Here is a 20,438-nt window from a genome sequence, read left to right as displayed (position 1 = left end):
CTGCATTGACTGTCATGGGACCCAGAAGGCCCTAACGAGGGCCAGTTCATCAAGATGTAGCCCTTTCTATATCCATATCTCAAGCCCCTACCAGAAGCAGAACCTGGAATCTATCCCCTGCCCCAGGTGGAACTCAGAACTCCTCTTCTAGGAAGATTCCCAGAATAAGTGACCTCAGTGCAGCCATTTATCCCCTTGGTTCAAAGTTCATGGTTTATTCTGGAGAGTGATAACTGGGCTGAGCCAGCAGTGCTCAACCCAGGCCTTGCTTTGAGCAATGTCCATGGGACACAGTGGCCAACTGGCTTTGTGTGTGGTCTCAGATCTGGTAGGAATGTTGGAGATCTGCTGGCCAGGATATGAATCAGACAGAGCTTATCTGTGTCCAGATCACTAAGACTTGAGGCTAGCAGCTGGGTAGATCATATCTTTAACTTCAGGAACCTTCTAGGAAACTTGCCTGCAGAGCTATGCCTTGTTTCCCTATTTGGCTCTAGAAGGGAAGAAAGTGAACTCAAGGATCCATGAAGATTACAAATCAGAGGCAAAAGTGTTTGAGCTGATTCATCATGAATTAGCACATACCTCTGGGTGGGGGCAAGAATTTTCTTCTTCACCCTTGATGAGAATGATGACCCCAGCCAGAAAAAATACAGCCCTCTCACCCACACCGCTGTCTTTCAAGTTTGGGCTCTAAAGCTTCCCACCTTTAGTATGACTGGGCAATATACTTCCAATCTTTGAACTTTACTTTGATACATGAGAACCCCAGTTCGGGAGCATGTATAAGATCAAAAGAGACAGCAAGTAGCACACATGTAGTACTAGTGTTCTCCCTGTCAGTCAATCCTTATGTTTGCAAATGGGTGAATGAAGGTAGTCAGGCCAATTCTCAGGTCACAGCCTTATAAGGATATAGCATTATGAGGAAAACAGAACTATCTGTCTTCCTAATTTTGGCTATTCCTGTATTTCCAAATAGGAATGTGAGTTCTCAATCTTCAGATAACTACCCTCTCCAAACCCTAATTTTCAATTCAGCTGTTTCCAGCTTTGCCCTTATTATGAAATCTTGCTAGCCAGGACCTAACCCTTCCAGGTATACTCTGCATGAAGAGGTAGGGATCAAGGCTCAGCCAGGTGCTAAGCTGGCAGGGGGCAAGGCCCATTTGAGGCCATAGCTCCCCAAGCCTAAGGTCTAGGTTAGCCACGTGTCCCGCCTGTCCCCCAGTTCTTGCAGCTCTATCCTGAAAGCGCAGACCAGCACCCTGGGGTGTAGTCTCTCAAGGAAAAGGATTCCTCTAACCCAAATTGTTCTGGCTTTCTTTTCCTTCTCACTGCATGAGCCCTAAGCCAGGAAATAGGGCAGCAGAAGTCCTGCACCAGTCTAATCTCTCGACACCGATCTCCGAAATGCCTGGCCACAAGGGACCTCTACCCTTATCCCTATACCCACAGGCAAGCTTCTGGGCAGGCCTTATCTTAGAAGCCAGCACGCTGGAGGAAAGAGAAGTCTCCAGGGCAGAGCAGGCCCCGACAGACCCTTAGTGTATAAAATGCTGGAGCTGGCTTTGGCTGTTCAGTGGTTTATTGGTGGCACTAGGCAGGAGAGCTCCAGCGTTACCGCTCCTGGTGTCTCATCGCAGTGAGTCTTGGACTTGGGGGTTTTGCCAGGGTCAGCCAGACATCTCAAACTTTCTCCTATTGCTTGACAACTTACTCCTTCAGCAGATAGGGACCGCTGTTCTCCAGCGTGTTGGGGAGTGGGGTGTGGCTTTGCCAAATCCCCAAAGCTTGGAGACCTGGACAAGTGGATCCCACAGGGATCCACTGTAGAGCACACCTCATGTCCCAGGTCTAACTCATGCACCCTGCTCTATCTCACCTGAAATCTGTGGGCCAGGATCCTAGGACTTGAGTTGGAGACCTCTGGAAGCCTGGCACTCCGGCTTCCTTTGCTTTGCTTGTCACCAACCTGACCAGCCCAAAAGCCTCTGGGTGCCTCTCTGCTCCAAGAAGAGAAAATCAGCAGAACCAGGCAGAGCGCCGCCAAGATGCTCCCCCTCCTGCCACTGCCCTTCCTTCTGCTCCAGGGCTGTGCAGCTGGCCCGTTTGAAAACCCTCAGCTTCTTGCTCCTTTCCAGGGTATATGAGCATCTGCACAGAATGAAGCTGGTTTCCATCATCCTGATGTTTCTGGGTTCACTCGCCTTTCTAGGCGTGGATGCTGCACAGCCAGAGGATGTGTCCTTGCAGTGAGTTTGGGGCAGTGCTTTCTTCATTCCTAATACATGGCAGTCATGGAACAATGAGTGATGGCCTGGAGGGGTTAGAAGGAAGTGGAGATGGGAGCTGGCCGGGACATCACTTGAACTCAAGCCAAACACACCTGCTTGTGTTTTCTAGGTGGGATAAGCTGGCACTAAGTAGTGGAGAGATGGAACTGCAGGCATCCAGCAGCGATTCCTCAGAACTCACTGGTGGGGAGACAGTTCCTATGGAGACTTTTGTTCTGGACCAGGAGAAGGAGAGCACATCTAAAACTCCACAAGCCAGGTAACTACACCCTCTGCAGAGGATGTGCCCTTTCGACTACCCAGGCCCCGGGAGGATTGTCCAGGCCAGACTCCAGCTCTGGTGGAGGGAGCAGGTCCCAGGTCCCTCAGGTTCTGTTTGGCCCTGGTCCGAGGTGCTTAGGGCCAAAGCCCTGGTTGGTTAAGTTTCAAGTGTCCTTCCTTCTCTGCAGCACTCCAAGCTCAGCCCACTTTCGAGTCAAACGCTATCGCAAGATGATGAACCCTGGCTCCCACAACTCTCGATGCCGCTTTGGGACCTGCATGTTGCAGAAATTGGCCCAACAGATCTACCAGTTGACAGACAAAAGGAAGGACCCTGTTGCCCCCAAAAACAAGATCGGCCCTCAAGGCTATGGCCGTTGATGCCGGCGTTCCCTGCCGGAGGTCCTCCAGGCCCCATCTGTGATGTCCTCCCAAGAGCAGACACAGGTAACCGCAGCCTCCGGGACCCACTGAGTCATCCCTAAGCGCTTTAGGATTTAGTTAAGGGTGGCAGCAATGAACAGTTGGGGTACTTTCCCTTTGGCACCTGCTTTGCACCAGGGAGGACTGAGACAAACCTGCAGAGATCTGCCTGGCTGCCCCTAACGGAGGTAGAGGAACCCAAGATCAAGCCAGGCTCACCACACACACTGAGAAGTACAGACTGTTACTCTTCAGGCAGGGTTCTGAGCCGCTGCCTAGCCTGCTCACAAACTGGTTTCTCACGGGGAAAATAAGCCTCATTACTACTTGAACTTTCCAAAACCCAGTGAGTAAAAGTGCAATGCTTGTTATACAAAAGTAACTGTCATATTTAAGTTTGTTTGTATCAAGAGGTGCTTTTCTTATAACTTCAAATATGTAGAGATATTTTTGTACATTATATATTGCATTAAGGGCATTTTAAAGGAAATTATATTGTCACCATCCCCTACTTTAAGAAGTGAAGGTCTCAGCGAGCTATAAGGTTGTTTGGTTGAGTATGTGTGAGTGTGTGTGTGTGTAAAGAGGAGAGCGCCGGATTACCACCTGTGGAAGAAGAAAAGACATTATGTCTCTTATAATCTATTTACTTAAAATATGTGACCTGGGAAAAAGCAAACCAATAAACTGTCTCAATGCTGATTCATTTTCAGTTCATGCATCTAAGGAAGGGTGGTCTTGGTTTGGGTTGGCCTGTGGGTGCTGGTGTCTTGCTTCTTGTTTTGGGAAGACAGAACTTCAGTGTGGGTGTAAGCCAACATTTCTTTACACGGCTTTATCTGTCACGAGTTCTGTTGTCCATATGGGTGTACAAAGCGCGTGTCCTGGGTTCACCACCTTGCATGGCGGCCAGACCAGGAGAGATAGGGTGAGCCCCAGTAGGTAGGCAAGCATGGGCTTCTCAGATTGCCCAATACACTCCCAATTTTATGGGGGTTGCTCACCGAACCTGAGCTAAGGCATTCTTTGGAGACTTTCTAAGTAGAGAGTTTATGCTGCAGCTGCAGGTATTAAATAGCTACTCAGGCAAAGCCAGCAAAATGTTCTCAAGTCTCTGAGAAACTCTCAGCTAGGAGCCCAAGTCCTCACTAGACCCTAGCATCCATGAGTGGGGCTGTATCACCCTCTGCTGTTTGTCACACATGGTCCCTGAGAGTGGTGGACAGTTTAATAAGTGCAGTTTAATAAGTTCTCCTATGTGGGAGTCAGCACATAGCCTTAATGAAAGAAGAAAGAAAGAAAAAAAACAGTTTGCAGATGCCAACTGCCCCCCCCCGCAACTGCATGATGGCTTGCTGTGCCAGGATAGTTACTCGATGCCCTCATGCTGTGCAGCGAGCAGCTGCTGGCCAGAGACCAAAAGACAGACAGACAGACGTGCAGCCAGAATCGTGCGCCTCTGAGGGCCTGAGACCTTCAATGTTCCTTCTCCCCTTCCAGGCACCTCTTCCTTTCTCTTTCCCAAGTCTTTTTCATGCTCCCTTCCCTTGCCTTTCTCTCCCTTTCCTTTGTCCTTGCTTTCTGTCACCTCCAGAGCAGGTGAGGAGTGCTAGATTCTAAGCTTGAAGGCCAGGTGGCACCATATACATGCCTACGTAGTAGGCTGTGTATTGTCTTGATCAGCCAATCCTGGAAGATCAATTATTGTGCTTTCCTGAAAGATTTACTGGCCATTTGAACACTCTGAGTTGCTTGTGTCTCTAGCTAGTATAGAATATCTGGAAGCTCTTTGGTTTGAAGGATGGAAGTGTCTGAGAATGGCATTAAAGAGCCCTAGCTAAGGGGCAGGATCTTTTCTTCCTTGCAGAAGAAGAGAATTATACACAATGAAAAGAACTGGGCCTGGGTCTGAGTCTACACACAACCTGATAGAGGCAGCTCATGCTTCAGAAGAAAGTAGCCTACATAGCATGTAGAATGTCCCCACAAGGCTTCAATTGTTGACCCCTTGATATAGGTAGTATCAGTCCCATCCAGTTCCATGCCCTATTTGATCTTAACAATTTCATGAGGCTCCCAGTGAGAGAAGATCATAAATTCAGCAACAGACCATCCTGGCCCCAAGTACTTCTTGCTAAGCAGTAACTCAGAACTGTGCCAGGCACTGAAGAGGCACAAGGCATGTATGCAAGAAGAAATGACTAGAAGCTCCAATCCTGTGCCAGTGGGTTCACGGTGGTCTGAAGGGCCTATGGAAACTGACAAGAGCAAAGACTACTTTGGCCTCATTGACAGTGGCCCAAGCCTCTCACTCATTTCCAAAGTTTGTCCCATAGCCACAGAGACATCCAGCCAAAACCTCACTCTGGCAGAACTTCAACTTACCAGACAAAGTTGCCAAAGACAGGTTGGGCACCAGCTTAGGGGCAGCTGCAAGCAGCGAACAGGCATCTAGCCTTCATCTGAGGGATTCTTATGACTTCAGGGAATTCAAGGCAAGTATAAGCACTGTGGTTCAGCTGCTCAACTAAAGTCTTTCCCATTGCTAAACCTGTGACTTGAGACATTTCGGAGGAGACAGAGACCCTCTTATGACCAGCCTGGTACAGTATTTGGGATTAACTAAAGGTCATCACAAAGCCTTGGACCCTACTCTGGAAGATGTTCAACTGACTTTATGGATATATATCCATCTCTATACAACAGCATTTTCATTTCCTGCATGGATTATCATTAGATGAAAACATCACAATTTGTTTAACTGTTCCTGTCTGCTGTTACACAATATAATTTCCTTTATTTTTCCCATTAAAAATGTTTCTTTTGCATTTATTTTTGGGTCATTTTATGACTTATTTAGGATAAATAATTGGAAGCAAAATGTTGGCAGCGTGAGGGGGGCAGAAGTAGGAGGATCACTATGAATTCTAGGCTAGTTTGATCTACATAGCAAGTCACAAGCCAGCCAAAGTTACATAGAGAGACCTTACTTGAAAGAAAGAAAGAAAGAAAGAAAGAAAGAAAGAGAAGAAAGAAAGAAAGAAAGAAAGAAAGAAAGAAAGAAAGAAAGAAAGAAAGAAAGAAAGAAAGAAAGAAAGAAAAGACTATGATTTGGGCTTGTGGGTGTGGGCATACAGGTGGGGGCAGAAGACAGCTGTTGGGAGTTTGTTCTCTCCTTCCGATGTAGGCTGGGGGTCAGTGGGGAGAATGCAGGAGGTCAGTCCTGTGCAGAGCTTCTGCCCACTGACCCACCTCACAGGCCCTTATGATTCTCATACTGTCCTTTATATCTTGAGTACTTAAAAAATCCTTAATTTATTATCTTGTTCTAATAACATGGTTATAATTGTCAGCTGAATCTTCTTCATGCTTCATTTCCTACTATAATCTGAACTTTCTGGTTCATTTTATTAAAGCTTGTTCTGTGTTGTCTGTGTGGACTGGACAGAGGTGAGTCACTCCAGAGAGGCTGTTTGCTTCTTTTTGACTGGTGTGTGTGTGTGTAAAATATAAAATGACTTTTTCCTTCTATGGAGATCAGACAATGTCTCGATCCAATTATTTCCTATTGTATGGAACACTAACATTCAGCCTGTGTCTTGCCTCAAATGGTTCTATTTGTAAATAGCAGTAGGATACATTTTGAGTGCAAAAGCTTAAACAGAATGACTCCATGTCTTGTTTGTGTAAGTAAATAACTGGCACAGAGAATGAAACAAAAACTTATAAATAACACACACAGCAAATACTAGCACCTATGAAGTTATCAAAGTAAATTGGGAACACATGGATATATCAAAACCCTGTCAGAATAAAATAAAATAAAACAGGCTTGTGAGTATACCAAACACACAAGACCAACAAAGGATGCAAACCTTCAACTGGTTCATGTAAAAAGAGGAACTCCTTGCCCTGGGGAATGGCACTCATCAACCTGTCCTTAGACCATCAGGTATGCATGTCTTCAAGGAGCACCTGAATGCCCGATTCCTTCCCCAGGGCTTCTGCTCTGTGCTGGATCAGCTTTGTGACTGTAGTGACACCAGCTCTTTGCAATAACTCTGGGCTCTTTCACTAAGGTCATTGGAGTCCTGTTATCCTTTTAACCCTTTATTTACAATTCTGTAACATTAAATATATGTGTGTATGAGAAGTGTAATGTGTGGTCTGAGAGTTAAGATTAATAATTGTGGTTGGAATAAAAGACTTGTGTTTGCCCTTTTAAGGCTTTGGCTACCGAGTGATATCTGTAATACTTGGTGATATAACACCAAGGGAACTGATATAGCTGTTAATTTGTTAATTCAATAATTAAAAGTATCCATCTGTATGTATGTATATATGTGTGTATGTATATATGAGTCGCTATGAAGGGCTGGCTTGCTTGGAACTCAAAGCAATAGCCTGCCTTTGAATCCCCACTGCTGGGATAAAGGAACTACAAACTGGCTCAGGTATAATTCTGACATAGCTCCCTTCTGCCACCTTCATAATTTACATCTTCAATGGTCTATATGCAGTCTTTTTCTGCCTTAATATCTTAGAACATCCACTTTTTAAAATAATGTCATGTTTTGTTTTGTTTGTTTGTTTGTTTGTTTATTCTTTAAACATTTTAATGTAAAGGAATTTATTTTTGCTTATGATGAGAGGCAGGGATTTCTCTCTCCAAACTGCCAGCCAGTTGTTTAGCATGCATATGAAATAAGATGCACACAGCCTTGCAAGCTGCTTTCTTCAGTCTCCACAAAGAAATCTGAAGTTCTCTGGGGTGACAATGGGGAGAAAGCTAGCCAGGCTCTGTCTTCTACTTCCAGGAAAACAGCTCCACTCCTTTTCTGTTTTATATGTTGGGGCTTCATGTCAGGTTTACATCTTCTTGTAAATGGGTGCTATGATAACTTCTCCAACAGTAAATAGTTGAGTGTTTCTGGTCCTCTCATTCTCTTCTGTTGCTCAGTTTCTCATTTCCTGCACTACCTTAACAATATTTGAAAGCTTATTCTGAAACTGTTCAAACTCACGCAAAAGGTACAGATGATAAAATGAAGATTCTTATATTATTAAAACCCAGCAAATAAAGTTGGTTGTGGTATGGGCCAGCATCCTGTCAACTGTATTCTTTTGACTGCAGGAAGACTGACTGTCATCCACAGCACCCTGCAGGTCCTGCTTCAGATGATCCCAGAGTGACTGCTGAACACCACCCTCCACCTCCCATCCAGATTGCTCTACTCCACCAAAGACAGTCATGAGCTACCCTCACATTGTTAGACAGGCGGTAGTGGTGCATACCTTTAATCCTAGCACCCTGGAGGTAGAGGCAGGCAGATCTCTGAGTTTGAGGCCAGCCTGGTCTACAAAGTGAGTTCCAGGACAGCCAGAGCTATACAGAGAAACCTTGTTCTGAAAAACAACAACAAAAATGCTCACTCAAGTTACACAAGTTGCACATGGTCCAGGATTGCCAGGCTCTTGTTGCTTTTTCATTGAGCCTAGTTGGTAACCTTTGGTGTCAGTTTGATGGACACCAGTTAGAACAGCGATCCTTAACCTCTTTAGCCTATTACAAACACATGAACTTTGTAGAAACTCTGATAAGACCACCTTGCCAAACTAACTGAACTGGATGCTCTCTGGGCATGGCATGGCACCATTGCTATTTCGAGTGTTTAGCTCCTGAGACCACTCCACTTTGTTTAGCTCATACATTGTCATACCTAGGCATCTCCAAAAATGGATACATAACAGATTAGAACAAAAGGTGACTGGTTTATTTGTTTTAGACTCAGGGCTTCATCTAGTGGAACAGCCAGAAACAAAAGGGCTAACTGCAGCCAGAAGGGCAGGTGTTTAGAGAGAAGGCAAGCTGCAGCAATGAGAAGAAAGCCAGCTTGTGATGAGGCAGCATGAAACAGGTGTTCTGGTGGCCTGTGCAGGCATCCAGGAGGAGCTGCAGTGTGCTACTGGGCACCGGGAACAGCAGAGAGCAAGTCAAATTGTGTGAATTTGTAGTTCCAAGCCTCAGGCAGGAAGACTGTAGGTTCAATGCCAGCCTGGGATGCATACTGAGACATTGCTGCAAAAATCAAAACAACAGCACAAACTTAATAGTAAATAAACAAATGAAAAGAATGAAAGAAAGCCTTCTAGAAACAAGCACACCAAAAGAAGTCCTCCTTGGAATTCAGAAAAAGAACTGGAATTAGTGATGAATTGTATCCACCATTCATATGTTAAACTCTTAACCCTCAGACTCTCAGGACCTGACTTTGAAAGAAAATTCAGAAAAATTTAAGAGGGCTGGAGCCAGGACTCAGCAGTTAAGAGTGCTGCTACTGCTGCTGCTGCTCTCATAGTAAAACCAGGGTTCAAGCCTGCACATGCCTTCAATCCCAGCTGTAGGCAGGCAGAGGAAGGCAGATCTCTGTGAGTTCCAGGCCATTCTGGTCTGCAGAGTAAGTTCCAGGACAGCCAAGGCTACACAAAGAAGCCCTGTCTTGAAAAACCATTTTTTTAAATAAGAGAGAGAGAGAGAGAGAGAGAGAGAGAGAGAGAGAGAGAGAGAGAGAGAGAAGAAAGGAGAAAGGGAAAGAAAAGAAAAGAAAACTACAGTCTATTCCCCACCATCCACATCATGGCTCACAAACATCTATAACTTCAGTGCCAGAGACTCTGCTGCCCTTTTCTGCCCTCCAAACCCAGTGGCACCTAGCATGAATTTGGTGTACATGCACACACACAAATAAACACTCACACACATAAACTTGAAAAACGAACAAACGAATAAATGAATGTTTAAAACAAGAAGAAAATAATAATATGAGTGTGTCTTAATCTAATCTGTACCTTCTTGTTTCTATTTATTTTTGTGGCCATGAATTTAAGACTCTTTCAGCCTCCTGAGTGCTGGGATTAGAGATGTGCCCACCATTTTCTGTGTCCACAGGAAGGCCCATCCCTAAGTACACAGAGAGAAGTTAGCTATCTGTAAGCCAAGGAGAAGGGACATCCAACCCACAGAATCACAAGAAAACATATGTCTACTGCTTAATTTACCAGCCCTTAGTATTTTGTTGTGGTCCCAACAATTCAATACTTGTTGAAGGAATTTGCAGGAACAGGGCATAGCTAACACCTCAGAGACATAGTACTGTGGCTAGATCTCAGACAATTATGTGACAGGGTCACTAATTCAGGACAAATAGAATTTCGTGTGTGTGTGTGTGTGTGTGTGTGTGTGTGTGTGTGTGTGTGCATGCTCACATACATGTGTTCCCATGATTATGCCAGAAGACTGTCCAGTGTCTTTCTTTATTGCCCTCATTTTTGAAACAGAGCCTCTAATTGAACCTGGAATTGACCAGTTCAGCTGGACTGGCTGAGCAGGTAAGCCCTAAGGTACCCCTGTCTATCTTCTCGGTACTAGGGTTAAAGGCATACTGCTACTCCTGGCATTTTATATACAAGTTGGGAATCTGAACTCAGGTCCTTGTGATTGTACAGCAAGCACCTTACCCACTGACATATCTCCCCACCCCATGGTTTTTATTCATTCATTTAATAATGTACAGCCTTTGCATATACTTTGTACTGGGTCCTGTTCCAGGCATCAGGTATATTGCCAGTAGGATGCTCCAGATGAAAGAGGATGTTGGAGTGGATTGGAGTGATAGAGAATGAGGTATTGACATTGGAACAACTAGCCATGGAGGTGATATTTGTTAAGTCAGCTTGGCCTTGAATATACTGCTCACAGAGGGGATCAGAGACCCTATTTACAAAGAGGAAACTGAGAGTTGGATCAAATGGGTTATCTATACCCATTCCAAGTATACTATTTTTTCCTAGAGAAGGAAGCTGATTTTCTGTGCCTATAGTTTCCATTGGCCCTAGGTGAACAAACTTAAATATTTCCACCGAAGGCTCCATTTCGTTTCATTGATTTTTTTTTTCTAGATAACAAATTTATTCTTTATAACAAATTATAATATTAAAGGAAATAAATCAGTTTTGCATTTCTGTTTACATCTATACCTTTTCAATCTTGGGGCTGTCCAAAATTATTTTCTTTCTTTTTTTTTTTTTTTCAATGCAGTTTATTCAGGAACATTGAACAATCCTCGGACCCCGGGGAAAGCCAGCCCACAGCTTAAATAGCCTCTGGGTAGCCAACCCAGGCGTGCCATGGGGGCAATGCAGATAGGTCCACATACATGGAAGCAAGCCAGATCCTCGGCCTTAGCCTAATGTGGAGTTGTTCGTTTCATTGATTTTATAAGCAATATTACAACTGTATCTAAACTTTGCTGGTTTTTCTGAAAGGCCAAAGCCCCCCCCCAAAGTGGGAAGCTGGTGTTTCCATGCAGTAATTCCCATGCCACTGTAGACATCTGTGCCACTCTAGACAACAATCAGATACCCTAATACAGACCACACTCATGGTCCAGCACTATATGACCTGGATTGAGGAAAAAAAGGACCAACAACAAAAAATGTCCTCCAAACTAATAGTTTGGTTCCAGATAAAAATCCATCCCAAATTCTCTCCACCACTTTTTTATTACATGATAGACAAATCATTAACACCAAGTCAGAAGACTCTCACTAGTATCTAGGAAGCTTTAGAGTAAACTATCAGGTTAGACCTGACAAGCTGATAACAGGAAATAGCCAGGCCTTTAAGATCTTGCTCTTAGACACAGGCACCCTGTCTGCTTTATCACTGTGGAGGACTCTTCACTCACCTCATTATTTGAAGCCCTGAATTAATGTGAGAGTCCAAGAGAGCCTGGGTGACTTATACTCTGGCCTTGTTTCATTTGGCAGTCAGTAGAGAGGACAGTAAAGGGGTTGGGTGTTGAAATCAGGCAACCTTGAATTTGAACACTGACTCTCCCTCCTCCGAGCCCTGTAATTGTGGACAAATGCCTTTAACATCAGTCTCTATTTCATTAGGTATAAAGCCAGGGGAATCATGTTTACCTTATGGGCTGGTAAGGGTGAATGATACAAGGTGTAGGAAAGCTTCAACCCCTGGTTGGCAGTACAGTCAATGCTCATTAACTGGCCACTTTTAAAAGTAGTAACAACTAAGGATGCCATCTCCTAAAACAAAAGGTGTCTGTTCTTGTGTGTGTGTGTGTGTGTCTGTGTTTGTGTGTGTTTGTGGTGTTTTCCTACATTGATACAGGTGCATGTGCCGGTGATAAATGTGGAAACCAGAAAAAGAGTTTGAGTGCCTTGTTTTGTCCTTTCCCTTCTCAGTTTCTTGAGACAGGATCTCAAGAGCTATGCTGGCAGTCAGCAAGTCCCCATCATTGTTCTGTCTCCCTCCCCATTCTCCCAGCACAGACACACTGGATTTTCACATGGTCCCTAGGATCTGAACTCAAGTCTTCGTGTTTGCTCAACAACTACTCTTACTCACTAAGCCATCTCTCCAGCCCATTCCTGTTCTTTTTCCAACTGAGAAGAGAGAGCTGAAGCAGTTGATAGACTGGTTTGGCATAATTCATATGCAAGAACTAGACTTGAGGATTTCTAACACCCCACCCCAACTCCAATATTCTAAGATATTTCGTTCAGGGAGAGATGAATATCAAAGAGACACAGAAAAAGGCAGTCATGTTTTCTAAGCAGTTCCTCTGGACACATGCTCCCCAGAACTTCCAGTCCTACTTACAAGAACCAGTTATTCAAAGAGACCATGGCTTGGAAAAGGAAGTCTGGAAACAGAATACCAGCTAATTTCATGAATTTCATGGTGCAAAATGATTCTTTCTTTGCAGACATTTGACTCTTCCAAGATGTTTTCTTGGAAGGTATGCACACAATCTTGTTTTCTGAGAGATCCTTGAAAAAAAAAATCTGGTGTATTAATGATCTCTCTTAAAATACCAAATATGGTGGCCAGAAGGGAACTTTTCTTTCTGAATAATAACCAAGAAGGGAATTCTAATGAATATTTTGGCACACAGATGTCATTTTCTGGCTCTTTCAGGACCCAAGAGCAGTAGGTCATAATGAAAGCTGCTGATGGCAACTCTAGTCAATCCAAATGTTTTCTCCATGCTATCAGTTCTCTACATGAAATGATTTAACAGCATGTTTGTGTAGTTGAATGTATACACAGAGTGAAAATTAAATGTTGATATGAAGTGTGGAACATTTCTGTGAAAGATATCGCTTATTACATTCAATGGATTTGTATAGAGTTTTCCTCAGCTGATAAAGTGAAATGACCCTTTCCATGTAGAGAGATGAGAAGTTCATCCTGAAGATGATGCCTATCTGCTTCCCTCCCTCTTTGCCTTCCTCTTCCCTTCCTTCTTTTTCTTGATAGGATATCTTGAAGTTCAGTCTGTCATTGAACTCTGTGTATAGCGGAGAGTGACCTTGAATATCTCACCCTTCTGCCTCCACTTCCCAAGTGCTGGGATCTTGAGAATATGTTGAAACCCTGGTTTTATGCAGTGCTGTTGATTCAATACTGGGATTCAGATGCTAGGTAAGTACTCTACCAATTGAGTCACACTCCCAGCCTCAAGACCATGTTTGATGTAGGAAAGTAAAATAAGCTCATTTGTTTGGAGTCAAAGCCACACAATAAGGCAATGAATGTCATCCCCATCTGGTATACCACCTATCCGGAGGCTCTTCTATGAGCTGTTGATGCTGTATGTTCGTGTTTGATTGTGTAACTTAAAAAAAGGTCAAGGCAGCTCATTTTTCAGTTTGCATTCCATGCCAGAGTAAAAAAAAAAAAAGTAACCCTCTACTTCCACCTGCTGTTTTCTTTGAAATACATTTGTTGGTTGATCTTTGTCAAATGTCTTGAAGAATTTGGGGGCTGTGAAATGTTTGTTTATATAGCTCTGTACTAACAGATCTGATATGTTATGTTAGGTGCTAGGATAAATTGTATGGTCCCATGGATGCTTGCTCTATGTTAAGCTAGTTTAATGGCTATGTGCACCATCCACTAGAATAAGCTTGCTGAGACTCAAGAGGACCTAGGGAGTACCTATAGGGTCTTGCCCAGTGAGACCCCCAAGCAAGGTCCAAGACTTAAGAGTTTGGGTATCTCTTCCTCATGGAGCATCTATAGCATAAGAGCCATAACTGAAGGCTGGTTCCCACACAGGACTGTTCTCTGATGGGTATGTCAAAGGTTAGCATTCCCATCCCACCCCACCCTGGAAGCAAAAAATGCTCTTCCTAGTAGAACTGGCTGGCAGGCTTCAGATGGAGTTCACTTGTGATGTCTTTGGGTGTTTTATCTTTGTCTTCTTTGAGGAAACTGAGGCAGATGAAGGAAGAAGCATTTTCCGGGAAGTGAAGATAACACTCCCAGGTGGAAGACTCTAGGTTACATATGGAGATATTGGTAAAGAGTTCACAGTCTGGAGAGCTGGACTGGCCTGATAGGGGCTCTTAGTCATCTTATGGGAGTCATAGAGGATAGAGATGAGCTATCTTGACTGTTCTAGAAAGTGGGATTTTCCTCTTTACCGTCTTCGGGAAGATGTAATCATTTGCAAGAGTTTCTTTCTTGTTGTCCCTTAGGAATTCTCTAAATTGTAATATTTTTATTGGCAGAGATTAATGTGCCTGATAAATGTTTTTTTTTTGTAGTATTCTTTTTAATGTCACATCTAATATTTTTTAAATGACATAGAGCATTAAGGAAATGACCTTGGAAATTTTCTCCTATCAGATGGTGCCTGATAAAACAAAGTATGAGTTATTGCACTCCTGTGTCTTGCACTACAGCTCATACACAAGGGCACATTTGTTGAATACCTGAGCCCAATCACCTTTCCACATATCTTCAGAAGTCCTGGTGTGGGTGGAGGTAGGGAGGAGTAGGAGGAAGCTTCCCAGGATAACTGAGATGGACAGTTCATGGCAAACAAACCCTGAGTGCTTGAGTGTGATAAGGAGATGGAAAGCCATACTGTATAAGCTTCAAAATACAGATGCATTTCCTACAGAGTAAAAATGACTCTCAAAAAACTAACAAGAAAGTCGTACCATGGAAAATCCCTTCCTCCCATGTCTGGTTCTCCAACTCTTGCCCTTGTTAATGTGGTTCACAAGCCTGCTCTTTATACATCATACATTTTCTTGTTTATGTCCTGTTTTTCTGTAGGGCTGTGTAAAAGCTTTGGGAACTTTCCAGCCTGGCACAAGCCATGTCAAGAGGCCAGTTATTAAAGTAGTATTTTCTTGGAGGGTGGGAGCAATGGGATCATGGAAATGGAAATTAAGAGAACCCAAGTTGAAAGAAAACTCCTGAAGGTCTAAGGTAATGACTCAATTGTCCCCTCCTCCCAAGGTACTCTTGACAGTTCTTATTTCTAGAAGATTCTGGGTTGTCTCACTTTTCTTTTCCAGTCAGGGAAACAACTGTTCAGGTGAATAATAAGGTGAGTGCTTACTGGTATACTTGATTTGAGAAGTGTGGGAGCCCACTATTCCTTGCATCTGTTGTGTCCTTGGCTTACCCCAGAAGCCTTACCCCAAACTCAAAGCTCCAGCCAGAAAGCGCAGCCAGCTTCCTCACTTTGAGTTTGTTGGGAGAGTAGAGACAGCTATTGCTGAGAGAACTGAATATGACCAGTAGGTTATACAAATGAACCGATTAGTCATAAGGTCACCACAGCTGCAGCCTGAGAAAGGTTTTCAATAGAAGGACATGGGTAGGATCCATGATGAACAGGTGGACAAGGCTATGCCTTCTTTAGCAAGTTTGTCTGTTGATGAGCAAGAAGTCTGTTGGGCAGTGTTAAGGCAGGATTGTTTTGTAGTGTTTGCCATGCCAGCTTTCATGTCTCTTGTTGTGTCTGGTGAGTAGGATGCTGTCAAGAAAATACAGTGAGGCTTCTCTGAGCTGAAAAAGAGCACTTTTGCAATTTGCCTTTTGTCCCTTCCGTCTGTTCAGTCTGTAATCTTAGTCACTACAGACTGTTTAAGTGAGTCACCTAAAGCAAAGCTGCAGATATGCTATTATTTCAGCCATAACAGGTTTGACATGCAAGCCAGCTCCTAGTTATCACTCATGAGGGAGCAAGGGACTGTAGCTGTACACTCCCATGTATTTTGAGGCCAACTTTAAGAACATCCAGAGAGCATGAAATGCCTCAGATGATGCATTGGTCCACACATCTTGGAAATTCAATATGCTGCAGAGGCAAAGGGTCTTTGCAAGCTCCACATTCCTCAGGACCCAAAACACATGAGGGTTTGCCCTCATTCATTACCTCTCCCTTTGCCCCGTCCCCACATGAGTGTGTGCAGAACCTTAGGGAAATTTCCCGGAGGCCACACAAAGGGGTTAGAGGACTTTGAGAATGCTCTGAGAAGGAAATAAAAGCTTTAAACAGAACATTGTGCCGTGCCTTGAAAAGTCATCTAGTTCACACTTGTGTCAGAATCTAAATATTGTCTGAAAAATGGCTAAATTTGCCAGGATCGTGAGCACTGAAACCACTCAAAATAGCTCTCAGGAATCTTGAAAGCCAATGTGGCTCTGGTAGGGAGTGGCACTCAAACCGGTAGCTGATTATAGGGAGGTTTTACTCTGCAACTCTTGGAAATGGCAGATGCCTCTCATCTTCAAGTGAGTCAGTCTCTCTTTCATCAGCTTCAAGTGTGGGAAGGGGACTTGTGCCTATCAAGTAAAGTCCTTAGTACTGTAGGCTCTGAGCCTTTTCTCCCAGTTCTGTCAGAGTGTTGCATCTTAGTATGCAGCAACAGCAGCAGCAACAGCATCTACCAGCTTTCCTCTGCTTCTGACCCCACCCTGGATTGGCTAAATCCAGGTTCTCTTCTGCCAGGCAGCTGCAGGGTAGAATTCCAGAGCTGTCCCAAGGCAGTTCCCAGCAGTGGATGGTGCTGCACTACAGAAGTCAGTTTGCAAGTCCATCCTTTGGAATCTGGAAGACTGTTCCTCAGGAGAATGTTATGCAGTTTGGCAAGGTTTCCAGGCTAGCCCAAACCACTGAATAAACCCAGAATGGAGTTAGAAGGAAGTGCTCTGATCACACCATTGTAGGTGATAGAGACATTTCCTGTGTCCTGTGGGATGCACTGTGATGTGTGATTTTAAAGTTACCTGAACCCCTGCTTTGTAGGGTGTTGACATAGTAGCTCCCACACTGCACTTCCCCTTGGGCTCAAGTCCAGACTGAATCATAAAGAGGAAAAAAAAGCTGATTGCTGGCACTTCTTTCTCTGCTTCCTGACTTCACACATGATGTGACCAGATGCCTTATGCTGTCACCATAAACTTTCCACCCACAATGGACTGTACTCTCAAACTGTGAGCAAAAATAGATCCTTCCTTCCTTAAACTATTTTAGGTGTTTTTGAAATTTATTTTAATTTTATGTGTGTGGATGTTTGGCTCACATTGTATCTGTTCACCACATGCATGCACATAGAGGTCAGAAGAGAGAAGCAGATTCCCCCAAGCTGGAGTTACATATTGATATGAGCTACCACATAGGTGCTGTGGACCCAACCCAGGTCCTTTGGAAGAGCAGCCCATGATCTTAACATCTGAGTCTGCCCCCACTTTTTATTCTTTGTTAGGGACTCATGTCATTTGCTGCTTCCAGCTCTTGAATGCTGAGATTAGAGGCCGAGATCCAATGTGTGGCTCCTTCCTCTCTCTCTTTTTCTCCTCCTCCTTTTCTGGTATTCTCCAAACTCCCACTTCTCATCAGGGCAAGGATAGAGAGGGAAGTGAGAATTGGGACAGATCCCTGGGCAGGGAAGAACTATTAACTTGAAGGGCAGAGAGGAACTTCTTTTAGAGAAATTATTGTTTTACTAATTATAGTTTATTCACTTTGTATTCCAGCCGTAGCCCCATTCCTCATCCCCTCCCAACCCCACCCTCTCTCTTTCATCTCCTCCCATTTCCGTATGTCAGTCCACTGATAGAGGAGATCCTCCTCCCCTTCCATCTGATCCTAGTCTGTCCGTTCTTATCAGGATTGGCTGCATTGTCTTCCTGTGTGTCCTGGTAAGGCTGCACCACCCTCGGGGGGAGGTGTTCAAAGAGCAGGCCACTGAGTTCATGTCAAAGACAGTCCCTGTTCCCCTTAGTAGGGAACCCACTTGGACACTGAGCTGCCAGGGGCTACCTCTGTGCAAGGGTTCTAGATTATCTCCATGAATGGTCCTTGGTTGGTGTATCAGTCTCAGAAAAAGCCCCCTTGTGTCCAGATTGTTTTTCTCTCCTTGTGAAGCTCCTGTTCCCTCTAGATGTTTCTATCTCCCCCTTCTTTCATAAGATTCCCTCCCTCTGCCTAAAGTTTGGCTATGAGTCTCAGCCTCTGCTTTGATACCATGCTGGATAGAGTCATTCGAAGGCCCTATGTGGTAGGCTCCTTTCCTGTTCCCCGTTTTATTCCTCTTATGATATCCATTCCATTTGCCTTTTTAATGAAGATTGAGTATTTTACCCAGGTACCCCTTCTTGCATAGCTTCCTTAGGTGTACAGATTTTAGTATGTTTATCCTATATTATATGTCTAATATCCACTTATAAGTGAGTATATACCAGGTGTGTCTTTCTGCATCTGGGATACCTCACTTAGGATGATCTTTTATAGTTCCCACATTTTGCCTGCAAATTTCATGTTTTCCTTGTTTTTAATTGCTGAGTAGTATTCCATTGTGTAAATGTACCACAATTTCTGTATCAGTTCCTCAACAGAGGGACATCTGGGTTGTTTCCAGCTTCTGGCTATTACAAATAAAGCTACTGCAAACATGGTTGAACAAATGTCCTTGTTGTGTACTAGAGCATATATTGGATATATGCCTAGGAGTGGCATAGCTGGATCTTGAGGAAACACTATTCCTAATTGTCTGAGAAAGCAGCAGATTGATTTCTAAAGTGGTTGTACAAGTTTAAATTCCCACCAGCAGTAGAGGAGGGTTTCCCTTTCTCCACATCCTCTCTAGCATGTGTTGTCACTTGAGTTTTTGATCTTAGCCATTCTGATGGGTGTAAGGTGAGATCTCAGGGTTGTTTTGATTTTCATTTTTCTGATAACTAAGGATGTTGAACATTTCCTTAATTGTTTCTTTGTCATTCGATGTTCCTCTATTGAGAATCAGAGAGGAACTTCTACAGTTTTGTTCTGGTAACAACTTTGCTCACAGCATCCTAGGTTTCAGACTAAATGGAAGATTTAGAGTCCTACAGAAGTTTGGTAAGACTGGTCTCTTGTGTCTTTGGTGGAAGTAGGAATCTAGGAAGGACAAAATGCCTGGTTAAGATTAAGGCATGGGAGTCTGGAGTATATATAATGGCTGAAAAGCATGACTTCCACATTTAGGCCCAGGTTCCAAATGAGAAGAGACTATAATAACAGAATCACTTAACAAAGCCAGTATGGTGGCATTTTCAGGAAAGAACCAGGTTATCTGGTTAGTACCACTTTGTTATCTTTATATGTATAGTGTTTTGTTATATTTCTTTGTCTGTTCTCACATACTGTTTTCAAAAACATGTTGGAATGGAGAACAGAAAAGGCATGTGAGGAAACATTTCTTCACAGTAATGAGGTCAAGCAGGGGGTGGAAGGATTGTGAGATGGCTCCATGGTTAAAGATGCTTTTTGCCATACCCAATGACCTGAATTTAATCCACAGAACCAACATGGAGAAAGCTGACTCTCAGAAGTTGTCCTCTGACCTCCACATGAGTGCCATGACACTTGTATGTGAATGCAGAAATACTTCTGAAAAATAAATAATTGTATAAAAAATGGTCAAGGATGCCGAGTTACAACAGGGAAATGGATGCCTCACTGTGAAAATAGTGTGTGGTCTGCCTAGAACAGGATCAAAACACCACCATCTTATCTGGACAGTAGATTTATGGCTGTGTTGAAGAATTGCCCTAACCTTTGTTTTTATCAGCCACATACCTTTAATGCCTCAGAACAAATCTGTGGTCAATTAAAAGCCCAGTTGTTTTTTATTTTATTTTATTATTTTATTTTATTCTTTTTTACATGAATTACTATCAATCCAGGTATCCCTGTGAATCTGTGCTCTTGAGGGTTTTTTGTTTTGTTTTGTTTTTGTTTTTTTATTCTGTTTTTGTTTTTTTAATTTCTTTTTGGAAACTAAGTGCAAAAGTTTACAATGGTCCTCATTGAAAAGCAGGCCAGCTCACATCTTGCGTCTTTATCCAGCAGCTAAATTTAAACTTTTTCTTACCTTTGTATAAGTCAGACTTTTAAAAATGTAGGTCGGGGCCGGGTATAAGACAAGTGACTGGGTCACATGGCAGGCTCCTTTGTGGGGCATCCAGTGTATCAACTTCTGTAGGGAAGGAGATTCAGACAGCTGGAAACCCAGCTCATAATAGCTTTATACCATTCATCTTCAGGGGCTCTGTCATCTCAAGTAACACTACCCTTGACATTT

At 43.6% G+C, this 20,438-nt stretch overlaps 1 protein-coding gene across 1 annotated transcript; it reads left to right on the top strand.

Moving 5' to 3' along the window:
• The first annotated feature begins 2,166 nt into the window (after positions 1-2,166).
• Positions 2,167-2,939, top strand: LOC132651355 (pro-adrenomedullin-like). Its single transcript, XM_060376579.1, has 3 exons — positions 2,167-2,255; positions 2,407-2,556; positions 2,747-2,939. Exons 1-3 carry the CDS (start codon positions 2,167-2,169, stop codon positions 2,937-2,939), a joined length of 432 nt encoding a protein of 143 aa, XP_060232562.1.
• Positions 2,940-20,438: the final 17,499 nt, after the last annotated feature.

Source organism: Meriones unguiculatus (genome assembly GCF_030254825.1).
Source record: "Meriones unguiculatus strain TT.TT164.6M chromosome 13 unlocalized genomic scaffold, Bangor_MerUng_6.1 Chr13_unordered_Scaffold_49, whole genome shotgun sequence".
NCBI classification, from domain to species: Eukaryota; Metazoa; Chordata; class Mammalia; order Rodentia; family Muridae; genus Meriones; species Meriones unguiculatus.
This window is presented reverse-complemented; position numbering and strand designations above follow the sequence as displayed.

Coding starts and splice junctions, on each gene's coding strand:
- LOC132651355 (XM_060376579.1), top strand. CDS start 2,167: ATGAAGCTGGTTTCCATCATCCTGATGTTTCTGGGTTCACTCGCCTTT. Junction 2,256..2,406: donor CCAGAGGATGTGTCCTTGCA/GTGAGTTTGGGG, acceptor TGTGTTTTCTAG/GTGGGATAAGCTGGCACTAA. Junction 2,557..2,746: donor TCTAAAACTCCACAAGCCAG/GTAACTACACCC, acceptor CCTTCTCTGCAG/CACTCCAAGCTCAGCCCACT.